This window comes from Phocoena sinus, chromosome 6 (assembly GCF_008692025.1).
Source record: "Phocoena sinus isolate mPhoSin1 chromosome 6, mPhoSin1.pri, whole genome shotgun sequence".
Classification (NCBI taxonomy): Eukaryota; Metazoa; Chordata; class Mammalia; order Artiodactyla; family Phocoenidae; genus Phocoena; species Phocoena sinus.
In genome coordinates this window covers 19,130,326-19,144,459 of record NC_045768.1, presented here as the reverse complement: position 1 = coordinate 19,144,459, position 14,134 = coordinate 19,130,326, and the positions used below count along the sequence as shown (strand labels likewise).

Here is a 14,134-nt window from a genome sequence, read left to right as displayed (position 1 = left end):
CCTGTGGAGGCCTTAGCAGAGAGCATTGGTGTTCTGTAGCCCCGGATCACCCCGTAGATGGTGACTCTGTAAGGGGTGGCGGCCTTGAGGCCCCGGATGTCCGCAGCCCGCAGGCTGCCGGGCACCGTGAGGTTCTGAGCTGCCTCCACCCTGTTGGCCTCCTGCACCTGAATGACAAAATGCTCATAGGCCTGGTCAGCTGTGGTCCAGTTGAGTTTGAGGCCGTCCCAGCCAGCCTCAGTCACGGCTAAGTGTCCCAGCTGGGGGAGCTCCGCTGAAGAAGGACAGAGAGGAATTTGTCAGCGCTGCAAACAGAAAGCGAAGAAACCAAACGTCCCACGGCCCAGCTCTAGGGAAGAAAGAAAGGGGCAAGAGATTTTCTTGTGTTTGTGTGTGTGGTCATTCTTGGTCTCGGGGAGTTTCCTGTTTGAACTGCGGTAATCTGGCCACAGCTTTCTTCAGGAGTTGAAGATGGTCAGAAAGGGGAGCATCTACAGTGTTCCTCCTTGAGATGGCAATGCCGTCACGACCGCTGACAACCCACTGCTGGGAGGTCTCTGAGGATCATGCATGACTGGCACCCTAAAGGCCCATGAAAAATGTGGGATTGTGGGTCAGGGTAAGAGAAGTAGGAGTTGGTTAAAAGTACAGGCTCTGGAGGCAGATGGGCCTTGGTTAGAACTCCAGCACCGATGTTTACTAGCTGCGTAATCTTGGGCATGTCACCCAGGTCATCTCTGAGCCTTGTGCCCCTCGTCTTCAATTGGAGCTGACAGTACCATTTCATTGGAATGTGTGATGATTGGATGATAATATTTATAAACCTCTGAGTTTATACCTGACACATACCTGACGTCACACCTGATACATAGTGAGGACCTGGTAAGTGGCAGCCTAACAGACACACAGCTGTTCCTTGGTACCCTTGGGGGATGGGTTCCAGGACCCCCATAGATAACAAGCTGATGCATATAAAATGGTGTAGTATTTGCATATCACCTATGCACATCCTCCTGTATACTTTAAAAAATCATCTCTAGATTACTTATAATACCTAATGCAATGTAAATGCTATGTGTGCAGTTACCAGCACATGGCAAATTCAAGTTTTGCCTTTTGGAGCTTCCTGGAATTTTTTTCCCAAGTGTTTTCTATCCTCAGTTGGTTGGCTCCGAGAATGCAGAGCTGTGTATCACTGTTTCGATGTTTCTCCTTGGAACTTCTTGGTCACGTGGGAGAGAATTACCTGCTTCATCTCATTACTGGACTTTGGAGAGATCATCTCATTGTTGGCCACAGGCTGTCTGACGGGGTGTATAAAGCATGTGCTGAATCAGGTTTGGACAAGTCCGATGTTTTATCTTTGGACTTTTCTAATCCTTCAGAGATCAAAGTTTCCGTACTGTACTGGACTCTTGGCTTTGCATTTTCCCTCCCCGCTTCTCCTGATAGCACTTTGTGTCTGATTGAAGAATGTCTGCATCACAAACAAGGCCGTTTGTGCCTACTCTTCATTAAAAGTGATTATGTTTTGCTCAGCAAATGGTGCAGAGCAGGGCCCAGTATTCATTTTCCTACAAGGTAGGAAGGAAATTTAATGTAGTCATTGCTGATTTAGAAAGTTTGGGTTCCGGATATGGAAACACTCACTACTTAGTGGAATGCTGCTCAGGGTTAAGTGCAATCTCCCAGCCTCTCTTTTTAAGGCTGAAGTGGCCATGGATTTGAAGTCAGAAAAGAAAATATCTGCAAGATTTCCCCCAGAAAGAGTATGAGATATTCCAGGATTCAGTGCACAAGGAGAGTGTGGGCAGCCCTCTCCTCCTTCCCGGCTCACCAAGAATAGCTGTTCATTTATCTGTCACATAGTGGGCCTCCTTGTAAGATTTCACGTGCAAAAGGAATTTGCTGCTAAAAACAAAACGTTTACAAGACGTTTACGAACTACAGATGTGGATCATTAGCACCCTGCTCCCAGATCCCACGTGTCTCAAAGGCCCCTTTTGCTCGTTTGGTCTGACAATATTCTGGGAAACACAGGCCATGGATAATCTGGCCAGTTTAGGTGTATTGCAACATTACTTCTCTTATTTGGGGAACTGTGTGTAGTTTCTAGCAAGGGCCAGGTTTATTTGGTATGTATGAGCAAGGAAGACAATTCATTTGATTAGGTTATTTGGGCGGCATTTTCAAAACACAGTATGTGTAGAGAAGGGCATGGACTTAGGGCCCAGCATAAAAACCCTGTTCCCCCAAATCAGGCTCATTTTCCCGTGACTTTTTTTTAAAGTTGTTTCTAGAAACCTCATGACCAGCACAGAGTTTTCTATAACAGATGGAGTTGCACGTCTTCAGGGGACAAACTGAGATGAATTGTTTTTCCTCTCCAAACTGAACCAAAAACTTTGAAGTCAAACGTGACTGTCCTTTCTTAGAAATAGCCCTGCCTTGAGGGTCTGTTAAGGAGAGCAAGACTTGGCTAACTTCAGCAGAAGATGGTAGGTCGTTTCAAAGGTTATTCTGTGGAGGTCTGACTACCAGATGGATGGCAGTAAGTGACTCTGAGGCCACTTATGATAAGATTTCTCTAGAAAGTTCTGACCTTATTCTTGTGTCACAGCCCTACTGTTTATGCTATTTATATTATGATATGTTGCTATCTGATAACTTTAGCTATTTGGCATTCAAAATTTACTACAGGAGGGGTGCTTTGCTGTGTACTTTGGTTCATTATCTCATTTACTGCTCAAGACAGTGTTCTGAGGTAGGAGTATTATCTCTGATTTGAAGGTGAGAAATGAAGGCTCAGAGGTGTACAATGAGATACCCAAGAATATTCGGCCAGCAAGGTGGAATTCCAACCCACACCCTCCGGAGTTAGAGCTCGTGTTCACGCTGCCTGCCAACAGCTTTGAGAGAGGGCCCTGATACATGGGGAATTTTCTCTATTCCAATGAATTGGCTGACACAATCAGGTCCCTGGTCTGGGAGGAGGGTGGTATACCTGTGATGACCTCCACAGCAAGGGGCTGAGTGCTGCGGCCCCTGACCTCGCCGCGCAGGGTAATTGTATAAGGGGTACCAGCCCTGAGGCCTGGGATTTCCACGGAGCACAGGCTGCCAGGAACCGTGAGACTGTGAGCTTCTTGGGTCTGGTCAGCCTCCTGGATCTCAATGACAAACTGCTCATAGATCCCATCTGGGCTGGTCCAGTCCAGTCTGAGGGCATCCCAGCTAACCTCAGTCACGGTGAGGTTCCCCAGATCTGGAACCTCCTCTGCATAAGAAGACAGAGTTGCTGAGTTACTAAAAAAGGCAGTTGCATGCTGGGATTCAGGCAAGATGGCATTTTGGCTGAGGTTGGGGTGAGTTGTTTGGTGAGTGTTGATCGCAGATGCGTGATTTACAGCCGGTGTTGAGGACACTCTGTTGGCACTAAAGCCAGGGCTTTTCTAGTCAGCCTTTGGAAATGAAACATAGTTCCCAGAATTGTTCACAACTTCCATTCTTGACATAGAAATGGTGCTTTGGGGAGTCCTCTGATGCGTTCTTAAAATGAGCTCAGATCAACGTTTATTTTTTCCCCACTCGCAGAGTGTGCTTTCCAACTTCTTAGCTATTACGACTGAAACTTGCTTTAAAAGAAAAGTCACCTCAATTTATATAAAAGAAGAGTAGGTGGAACTTTCCCTGGAATTGGCTGCCATGCTAGGACTAGGACTCGGCCAAATAAGGGACAGGACCTTTGTATGGAAGCAGGGATGATTCACCGGTATTTCCCACTGGGGTAGGGGCTGAACCCAGTTTAGAGGAGGGAAGAGTGTTGATGCCTCCTGAGCAGAGACAGTGGGAGGAAACAAATTAATGAAGTAGCCTAGAATACCTGTCAAGACTTCAACAGAGAGAGGGGTTGTGCTGAAGTCCCGAGTCACCCCGCGGATGGTGACGCTATAGTGAGTGTCTGCCTTGAGCCCAGGCAGGTCCACGGACCTCAGTCCTCCCGGGACAGTGAGGTTTTGGGCTGCCTCCTCTGTGTCAGTTTCCTGCACCTGAATGAGAAACTGCTCGTAGGCTCCTTCCGGAGCTGTCCAGTGGAGTTTTAGGGCATCCCAGCCCACCTCGGACACCGTGACCTCTCCCAAATGGGGAGCTTCTCCTGGAGAAGGACAAAAAACCAGGGAGATCAGCTCGGTGCTTTGAGACCGCCTGGAGGGGTGGGATAGGGAGGGTGGGAGGGAGTGAGATGCAAGAGGGAGGAGATATGGGAACATACGTATATGTATAACTGATTCACTTTGTTATAAAGCAGAAACTAACACACCATTGTAAAGCAATTATACTCCAATAAAGATTAAAAAAAAAAACAAATGGGCAAATGTTGAGATAGCAAATGCAAATAAAAAAGATAAAATATTTAAAAAAAGAACTAGTTTAACGATCAAGTCACACACCAAGATCCAGGGACTCCTTAACAAAAGAATAGGCTTTATATTACTTTTTTTTTTTTTTAAATGTGACTTTCTTTAGATAACCATGCAGCTTCCTAAATTTGAGAAATAGAGCCAAGGGGGTGAGGCATAGGAAAACATTTGTGATCTTATTTCATTAAGGAATTGCCCTAGCCTCCGGCGGACAAAGAGATTATTATTTTTTTTTCCTTCTAAATATAATGCCTTAACATCCCTCACCAGGAGGGAGCCCTGTTTGTGAAGCCAAAGGTCCCTGCCATTGGGGCTGTGTGTATAGTCCCCAGGCTGGGCTATGCACAGCCCCAGAGGCTGTGGTTCACATGGGGTGCAGTGAGAAAGCTACCCCAGGAGTTGTGCGGCTTGATATCTTCCCATCATTAGGCATCGTAGTGCTATTATTTAAGGTACTCAAGTCTATTCAGAAACGAGTTGCGGGGCTTCCCTGGTGGGAAGTGGTTGAGAGTCCGCCTGCCGATGCAGGGGACACGCGTTCGTGCCCCGGTCCGGGAAGATCCCACGTGCCGCGGAGCGGCTGGGCCCGTGAGCCATGGCCGCTGAGCCTGCGCGTCCGGAGCCTGTGCTCCACAACGGGAGAGGCCACAACAGTGAGAGAGGCCCGCGTACCGCAAACAAAACAAAACAAAACCAAAAACGAGTTGCATCTGCTTATCCTTGGGCAGGTTCCTGTTGGGAAAAACAGAAGCTGTAGACAGAAAGGTAAGAGGTACCTGTGGAGGCCTCAGCAGAGAGCATTGGTGTTCTATAGCCCCGGATCACCCCGTAGATGGTGACTCTGTAAGGGGTGGCGGCCTTGAGGCCCCGGATGTCCGCAGCCCGCAGGCTGCCGGGCACCGTGAGGTTCTGAGCTGCCTCCACCCTGTTGGCCTCCTGCACCTGAATGACAAAATGCTCATAGGCCTGGTCAGCTGTGGTCCAGTTGAGTTTGAGGCCGTCCCAGCCAGCCTCGGTCACGGTGAGCTTTTCCATTTCAGGGGCGTGGTCTGAATAATGACAGAGACGGGGTCAGTTAAATCATTCCTGAAATGCTTTCCATCTGGGAACTCAGAAATGGCAAACCCGCTGCCAATGCTGCGAGACCATGGGGGCCCCAAGGGCCACCTGCATCCCTGAGCCATGCTGTCGCCATCAAAACACCAACAGATAAATCAATAGAATACTTATTTTGCCTTGTTGTGTGTTTGGGTTTGACTTTTGAATACGGTGTTTTTCTACTGAGCAGTGTCCTGTGGATTTGGAAAATGCTACACGTCTGTGTTAGTACTGCTCTGGGCTGCAGTTTCCACTTTGGAAAGCGGCTCTCATCTTAAAGGTGAGGTCATAGGAACAGCCTTCGGCTACGCTTGGGATCCTTGGCCTGAGCCGTGCAGCCTTCTGTGTTTTGAGGAAATTGCCTCCTCTTAGATTCTCTTCCTTTCCGTGCTTCCTCAATCTCTCCTGGAAGGCATGTTTTAGTCTCTTTATGCTGGGATTTTTGTCAGTTTCTGGGGCTCAAATCAGTTTACATAAACCACTTCAGAAAGATCAGAGATAAATTAACACAGTACAAGTAAGACTGTCCAGAGGAAGTCACTGAGTCTTTGCAAAGCTGTCCCTCATTGGATAGAAAGAAAGACTGAGGCCCTGGGAGAAACAGCTTATTAAGCTCAGTTAAAACTTGCCGTCTTTATTCATCTCTAGAATGAGCAAACGCAGAACATTCACTTGTCTGAATGCATATGCCTTCAAGGTGATAATTTGCCCAGGCTGAGCCTAAATGGACTTTGCATCACCTAGGAAGAAAGGATTTTCTCTGGAAACAGATCCTCTAAACAACAGAGTAAGAACTGCCTTGAGTTCATTTAGGTGAACAAATTGTTTCTCTCTATATGCCTCACATTGGCTGCTCATTTCAAATCAGTCCTATCTGTCCATTAAAGCAGACGTCTCACTTGAAAACCTTAGCTTGCAGTTGGATAGAAGATATCCTTTCAGAGGGGAAAATGTTTCTTTTCAAGAACCTGTTTGATTCAGACTTTTCTACGTTCTGGGGAAGGTTCTTCCTAATTGTTCCATTTCGGCAAAGCTGACACTCCTTCAAATCTTGTTTGATCTAGAACAGCGGTCTGCCAGCTATGATCTGAGGGTCAAATCCAGCCTGCTGCCTCTCTTGGTAATAAGTGAGCCGACAACAGTCTTTAAATTTTTAAATGGTTGGAAAAATCCAAAGAAGAATACTTCATGACAGATGAAAGTATATGAAATTCAAATTTTGATGTCGTAAGTAAAATCTCATTGGAGCTCAGCCGTGCCTGCACAATTACACATTGCTGCTGGCTGCTTATGTGCTGCAGTGGCGCAGTAGAGGAGTTGAGCCCGAGACCATATGGCCTGAAAAGCCTAAAATACTGTCTGGCCCTTTCAGAAAATGTTGGCCATACCTGACCTTGACCTTCATTCTACAGATTCCTCATTCAACCCAAATCTGTGTCCTGGAGCCCTTATCCAAGACCCCATAGCAGCTCTTAACCACACAAACATGGTCTAGGTGAGAAAAAGAGGACCCCAAGCTCCAAGTGATGTATCTACTTGTGGGGAAAGAAAGGGGAAAAGATGAGCTATCTTTTAACCCAGTGGCCCTTGTGAGGCCAGGAGCAGTGCTCCAGTTGTAGCAATTATCTCCTTGACCTTGGGATTTTAGCACAACTAAACTCAGGAGTGTGTCCTTTTCAAATATTCCAAGAGCCCTCATGCATGAAGAGACATCAGACAAAAACCAATCTAAGCCAAACTGTAAAGTTAAGGAAATGAACTCTGTGGCCCATAAACTCTCCTTTTTATCCCACTTTCTTGTTTTTTTTTCTCCTGCTGCTGTCAAAACTTCTTGTCAAGAACCTAGCTGACATTGATAGTTGACCCCCCCTTGTGTGAATTAAGTCAGTGTTTCCTCGCAGGTAACTGCCTTTTAAGTTCTTTCTCTAATTATGACATAAAGCATATTTTTTTCCATGAAAGAGATTTCAGGTACCAGGTTGTAAGAGATGTGGGGAGAATTACCTAACTGGGAGAGGGAGGGGTTATGGAGGGGTTACAGATTGTCTGTTAAGCTGTTGTAGTAAAGATGGTTGGAGAGAGGAGGAGATCCACATTAGAAAATGTCTCTTCCTCATGAGAACCATTGTTTTCTTTAAATCAGCTTTTTTATATGCCACGGATACTTTATACAATGTCCTTCACATCCTGCTTCATCTCTTCTTACAGTGGATAGACTAATTTTCATAAAATGTCATGTTGCTCAGTAAATGGTAATAGTCATGGTGATGATACTTCCACCAAAATTTTTGGCTATTCTTCCACTTCTTGTGTGTGTGTTGGGGGGGAGGGGGTTAGGCAGATCAAGAAAAAAAAAATCAGTCATATTTAGTGCTGTGACCGTGACCACTGCTGGGTGGGTGCTTTTCGTGCCCGACCCAAAACCCTTCACGAAACAAATGCTAGACAGACAAGTAAAAGGTGTAACTTCAATTAATAAAATCAGTAGATAAATTAAAGGGAGGCAGGTAAGAATTATGAAAAGAGAGGGAAAAACGTGAATAAAAATACAGCAGACAACAGTCGAGATCGAGACCAGAGGCTTCTCATCAATGCGGACTCTGCATTTCAACAGCAAATGACACACCTGTGGGCTTACTGCCCCAGAAGCCCAGTGTTTCCGTTGTATAGTTCCATAGTGAATTTCTTGGCCTTTCTTTATGAAAAGGCTGTTGTCTTTTTCTTCCAGCTGTGCACTGGCATCTACCCTCTGAACAATGTCAGTGGGCCTGGGAAATCAGAATTTCAAAATCCCATTTCTGTGCTCATGGTGAGTTGACCAGCTGGCCCGGGGGAATTTCTGGCTGTGCCAACTTTCAATCTTTAGATTTCCACCATCTTGGAGATGGTAATTACCAAGTGCTGACTGATGAGGAATGCACTTTTAGTGCTCACCGATGGGAGAGAGAGTGATTCTCCAACAGCAGCGGGATGGCCAAATTCAAGCCTCAGGACCCCTAAGGGTAGATTGAATTGCCTGGATCTCATCTTGTAAAGTTAATTGAAATTAAAAGCCTTGCCTGCCTTAAAACTTTCTGGTGACTCTTCACACTGTCAGGAATGAAACCCAAGCCCCTCGGCATGCTATTCACTGCCCTTTGTAGACGGTACTGATACTGTCTGTAACCTTGTACCCTATTATCCCCAGCTCCATCATACAGCAGGACTGTATGGCTGGTGTTTCACTAACACGAAGTTTCTCATGCCTTTGAGCTTCTCACATACCGTTCCTCCAGCTGGAAATGTCGTGACTCCCTTCTCTGCTTGCCCAACTCATTTTCCTTTTTTAGGAGTCAGCCAAGTATCACCTCTTCCAAAAAGCCTTCTCTGATATGCTGCCTTCACTTTGCTCAGGTCTGGGATGGGTATCTGCCTCTGTGCTCCTGTAGCTTCCCACACCTTCCTCTAAGCAGACTAGTTACGCTCCTATAATTTTGGTTTTGGTTCTCTCATTCTCACTGCAACGTGTATCATTTTCTGAGTGGAGGGGTTGTGTCTTTCTGTTCTCTATACCAGCGCTGCCTGACCCATGGCAGGTAAGAAATAAATACTTGCTGGATGGATAGATATTTGACTGAATTTCAGTTTGCTCCATGAGAAAATCAAAATGGAAAATTAGAGCAGAATGTTTTCTATTACTTGCAGCTGTGGCTAAAAACAAAATTCCGCCTCTCTGCTTCCCAAACCCTTGAGAATTACTGGGGTATCACTGTCAAGTCTTACGCGGTGTGGGAGGATGCTTTATTGGCCTTGGGTTTCTGCATATCCTCCCTGCTTTATGGCCCTTACTGCTCAAAGAAAATCATGGCCTCCATGATTTTATTTGCGTTTATTAGAATACAAATATGGGGCCAGAGGGGGAGATGCCTGGCACAGACTCATTTTGTTCAATGCTAACAGGGATAGTACCTTTTTTCTTTCTTTCCTTCCTTTCTCCCCCCTCCGTCCCTTTCTCCTTCCCCCCATCCTTCCTTCTTTCTTTCCTTCCATTTTTATCCAGAGTAAGCTTAATTAAAGACTCCAGGAGAATGACTTCCCTTCCCTTAATCCTTAAGAGAGAGAATTTGGGCCTTTGATACAGAGGTGAAAGAAAAAGACCAGAAGATTCAGTGGAAATACTGCCTCTGGAGGAGCTGGAGTCCCCAGATGCTCATGAAGCATATGCCACGTGTTTGGCTGTGTTCAAGGTACTGGGGCTGCAGCGCTGGATGAAGGAGACAGAGTCCTTTCTGGCTAGAAGTGGGAGGCAGGCCATAGGTAAGTAAACCAACGAGTGAGTGACGTCAGGCAAGTGTCATGAAGAACTCTGGAGCAGCATGAAGGGGTAAATCAGGATAGGGCACCGTTTTAGACTGGTTGACAGAGAGGTCTGTTGAGATGAGACTTGAGCTGAATGAAATGAGGGAGGTGCTGGGTGTAGAACTGGGAGAAGAGTGGTATCTAGGCAGCAGGAGTAGCATGTGCAAAGGCCCTAAGGTAGGAGCAGGCTTGGCATGCTTAAGGAACAGCGAGAAGGCCAGGGTGACCACGGTGAAATGAGCAAGGGGACAAGTAGTGGGAGTGAGGTCAGAGAGATGGGAAGGACCAGACTCCGTAGGGCTGTGTAGCCTGTGATAGGGTCTTTGCATTGTATTTCAGGTGTGATGGGCATCTAGGTAAGGCATACTTTTAACTTAACTTGGTGCTGCATCAAGGAAAAGGCTTGCGTTTTGGCTCAATGCCGTGACTAGAGCCCTGGAATTCTCTGGGAAGAATGCTTTGGGGCAGCCAATTTCACATCTTCTCTGGAAAACCCACAGACAATGAGCGACACTTGGCAGACTTCCGCTATTCAGAATCGAGTAATGCAGAGCTGGGAATCCCTTTCTTCTGACCTTTGAACCTACAACCCTTTGACATTTCAGGACTCATAACCACATGGTACCTTCCTCTAAGCGCTCCCACTTTTCCTGTTTCTTTTTTCTCCCCATGTGTTTACCAAGGCCGGGTGCCTGGACTTCTGCTTCTTTACGCCTTCCACGGCATAGTCCTGCTTGCCTAGTTACAGCAAGTGAAGGTGTCTGTTTACTAGATAGTTACCACCTTGGAAGCACAGACTTGTCTTCATGGCTGTAGTATCCCCGGGACCTAGCACGGAGCATGGTTGTAGTACATTACTGACTGAGTAGATGAAGGAGATATTTACTGGGAGGATATTGTAGGAGATATTTATTAGGAAGATAGACTTCAGGAGATGGAGAGAAATGTCCACCTCACTTTTAATAAAATAAAATCGTTCTATGGAGAAAGCCATAGAGAGAAATATTCTAGAGACAATGGGGGAAGAGCCCATAAAAGGGACTTTGCACATTTTTCCTGTAATGAAGAATGTCTTTAAATATGCAACGTGATTTCTTTGAAACAGTGTTAAGGAGGTATGGCTGGGGAAAAGAAACCACTGAGCCCTTGGGATGCCAAAACTGGGCTCTTAGTTAGAGACAAAGTAATTCCAGCCTGTGATTCACTTGAAAGCTTTCATCTCCCTGAGCGGCTAAAGCCTGGGGATTCCCTGCTGGAGATAGGGGATAAAGTGGCTGTAGCCAGAGGGTAAGATGATTGAGTGGAGATAGGAAACTCTCTTTAACCTAGCATTTGTAAAACTCAGGGAAAAGTGAAGAGAGAGGGAGAGAGAGAGAGAGAGAGGGAGGGAGAGGAGGAGGGAAGAGAAGAAGAAATTCCCTCTCTAGTTTCTCTGATTCATTTGTGGTCCCTTCGCATCTTATAACAAACTCATGTTTATAAAGCTGAACCATTGAAATCTCTACCGTAGATTTATTTCTTCCCAATTTATTCTCCCCTCCCCCCTCATCTATGATCAAGCTACCCACCCCCCACCGCCACGCATCCTTGATGGTCATCTCATAGCTGCGTGGGAAGCAGTCCATGCACAGAGTCAACAGAATTGAGCACCTGGGCTCACTTTAGACTTTCTGAAGAGGCTGCTCTTTGTCTACTAAATACCCCTTCTCTCTCTCTTCCTTACAAACTACCACAATTTTATGTGGGCAGTAACATGCTCCACCAGCAGACTACCTTTCCTAGACTTATTTATAGCTACAAGTGGCCAGTGAAATCAAGTAGAAGTCATTGGTGAGGTTTCCAGAAAGACTCTCATCTAGAAGGTCCTTTTTTTTTGGTTTTGGCTCTTCCTTCTTCGTGCTGCCTAGAACACAGATGTGAAGGCTGTACTGAAGTAGCCGTATTGTGACATGGAGGTGACTTTGAGAATGGAAGCCAAGAACTAAGACTAGTGAAACAGAAGCTAGAAGGAGCCCAGATCCCCGATAATTTGGAACTGCTGTGCCATCCCTGAACCACCTAACCGCAGACTTACTTTATGAGAGAGGAAACCAACTTGTATCTTGCTTAAGTGACTGTTATTTGAGATTTCAGTTATATGCATGTGCAAGTATCCATAAATGACAAAGACGCTTCAAGGCATTTCCAAATATGCCCGTCAGTGCAACACATTTTCTGCTTATGGAGACTCAGCTGGAATAGCATCTCTGCCAAGACACCGTCCCTGGCTACTCCTGACTCCCCCATTCACTCCCTTTCCTTGGCTGAGTGCTGCCCAGTCACTCCCTTTCCTTGCTTGAGTGCTGTCTAACATCCATCTGGTCTTCCTCCAGGGACTGTGAGTAAGTGCACATGAGTCAGAATAGCAGTGCTAAGTACATAAACCATTTTTTTCCCCTCAAATATCAGCATACTACAATATATTCAGTGGGTTCTCAATACATACTTACTTATTGAATTGAAACTAAAGACTATTACTCGTCAGACCCTGAAGAATTAACATTTTCCCCCTGAACCTCTTGAATATTTGGGGGCCAAAGTTAAATGTGTATATTTTCATATAGGAAGAACTGATTTTTTTTCTCAATTTAGCCATTGAGAAAATATGGAAGCAGGTACAAAGAACAGGATACTTGGGCTAGAAGGGATACTGGAGGTCAGGATTAAGCTGTCATGGAAAAACAAAGTTCACCTCTTAATGACCAAGAGAAAATGAGAAGTCCACCGTGGAAGGCTCAAAGGACCGTGTGCAATGTTTCAGGTAACCTGAGAGGAAAGCAAAAGACCTGGAATAAAAACAATTAATGGGGAAAAAACAAGGAATTATTCCCAACATCTTGGTCATCTTGAAAAGAAATAAAATGAAAAGTTAATTAATTGTGCTAAAGAGGGAGGAAAATGAGAAAAATTTGAAAGATTCTGTGAAATGCACAAAATTTAAAAAAAAGAAAAGAACCAAAGACAAACACAAACTTTGATGCTTTAAGTTCTCCTAGGAGGAAATATTTAAAAACCACTTTGCTTGCCCAGCTAGGGAACTTTGCTGTTGATGAGTTGACAAGAGGAAAAGATAGGTAAGTAACTCTTGCAAATGGGATTTAGAGCAGTCATGAGTAGAGACATCCCCACGCCTTCCCATCTGGTCTTCTCGTTTGAAGACGATCTGGCTGATGGGTCTGCAACCTCAGAATCAACAGAGGGTGCGGCGAGAGCTCAGAGGCTGACCTCACCTGTGGATGCCTGTACCCGTGCAGGCTTGCTCTTGTGCCTGCCCTTCTCTGCTGTGAGGAGGATGGTGTATTCCTGCCCAGGTTCCAGGCCTTTCAGGACGTAGGAGGTGGTGCCTCTGGGGAGCTGCACCTCCACTGGCTGGCCCGAGGGAAGACTGTAGTTTAGGCGGTAACGGTCATACTTGGCCAGTGGCGTCTGCCAGAGCAGGGTCAAGCTGGTCTCTGTAGGTTCAGAAACCCGAAGGTCCCTGGGCGCGTCCAGGTCTGGGAGGAAAACAGAGAGTTGAACACCCTTCAGGCTTCAGGGCAGGGCTGCTTCTGGGGCTGAAAGCTGGTTGTGGGCTACAGTCCTAGGTCTGCCGTAGCGCTGTGTGGCTTCAGGTGACTCAGCTGTCTGAGTCTCAGTTTTCGCCTTTGTGAGATGCTGTTATTGTACGGTACCTCACTGAGTTTTTGAAAGATTAAAAATAATATAGTGATATATCCATACCATGAAGTGATACTCAATTAAATGCCTTTAAAAGGAACTGATTATTGATACAAGACACAATTTGGATGGATCTCAAGAGAATTATTCTTAGCGAAAAAGCCAGTCTCTAAAGGTTGCATATTGTATGAGTCCTTTTATGTAGCATTCTTGAAATAACAAAATTGGATGAAGCCCAGATCAGTGATTGCCAAGGATTAAGGTGAAGGGGAGGGTGGGAGTTGCCTTGGCTATAGAAAAGTGTAGCAAGAGCGATCCTTGGGATTGGAACTATTTGGTGTCTGACTGTAGTGGTAGATTCCAAAATCTACAAGTGATAACAAGTGGTAGCTTCCAAAATCTACAAGTGATAACATAGAACTAAATACACACACACACACACACACACACACACACACACACACACGCACAGCTGAGTGAAATCTGAATAAAGTTGATAGACTGTATCAATGTCAGTTTCCTGGTTGTGATAATGTTCTGCAGTTACACAAATTTTACCAATGGGGGGAACTAGACAAAGG

General features: G+C 45.7%; 1 protein-coding gene across 17 annotated transcripts in view; it reads right to left on the bottom strand.

The window, feature by feature from the left end:
- Positions 1-14,134, bottom strand: part of TNC (tenascin C) — a 94,118-nt gene that overhangs the window by 37,945 nt on the left and 42,039 nt on the right. For 6 of the 17 annotated variants that reach the window (XM_032635026.1, XM_032635028.1, XM_032635029.1 and 3 more), the window contains 5 exons: positions 13,127-13,390; positions 5,198-5,470; positions 3,884-4,156; positions 3,005-3,277; positions 2-274 (listed from right to left, as the gene is read on the bottom strand). In XM_032635026.1, coding sequence (XP_032490917.1) covers positions 2-274; positions 3,005-3,277; positions 3,884-4,156; positions 5,198-5,470; positions 13,127-13,390 — 1,356 coding nt within the window. The remainder of the gene's footprint in view (position 1; positions 275-3,004; positions 3,278-3,883; positions 4,157-5,197; positions 5,471-13,126; positions 13,391-14,134) is intronic. The other 11 variants (XM_032635033.1, XM_032635036.1, XM_032635042.1 and 8 more) reach the window with 5 other exon arrangements.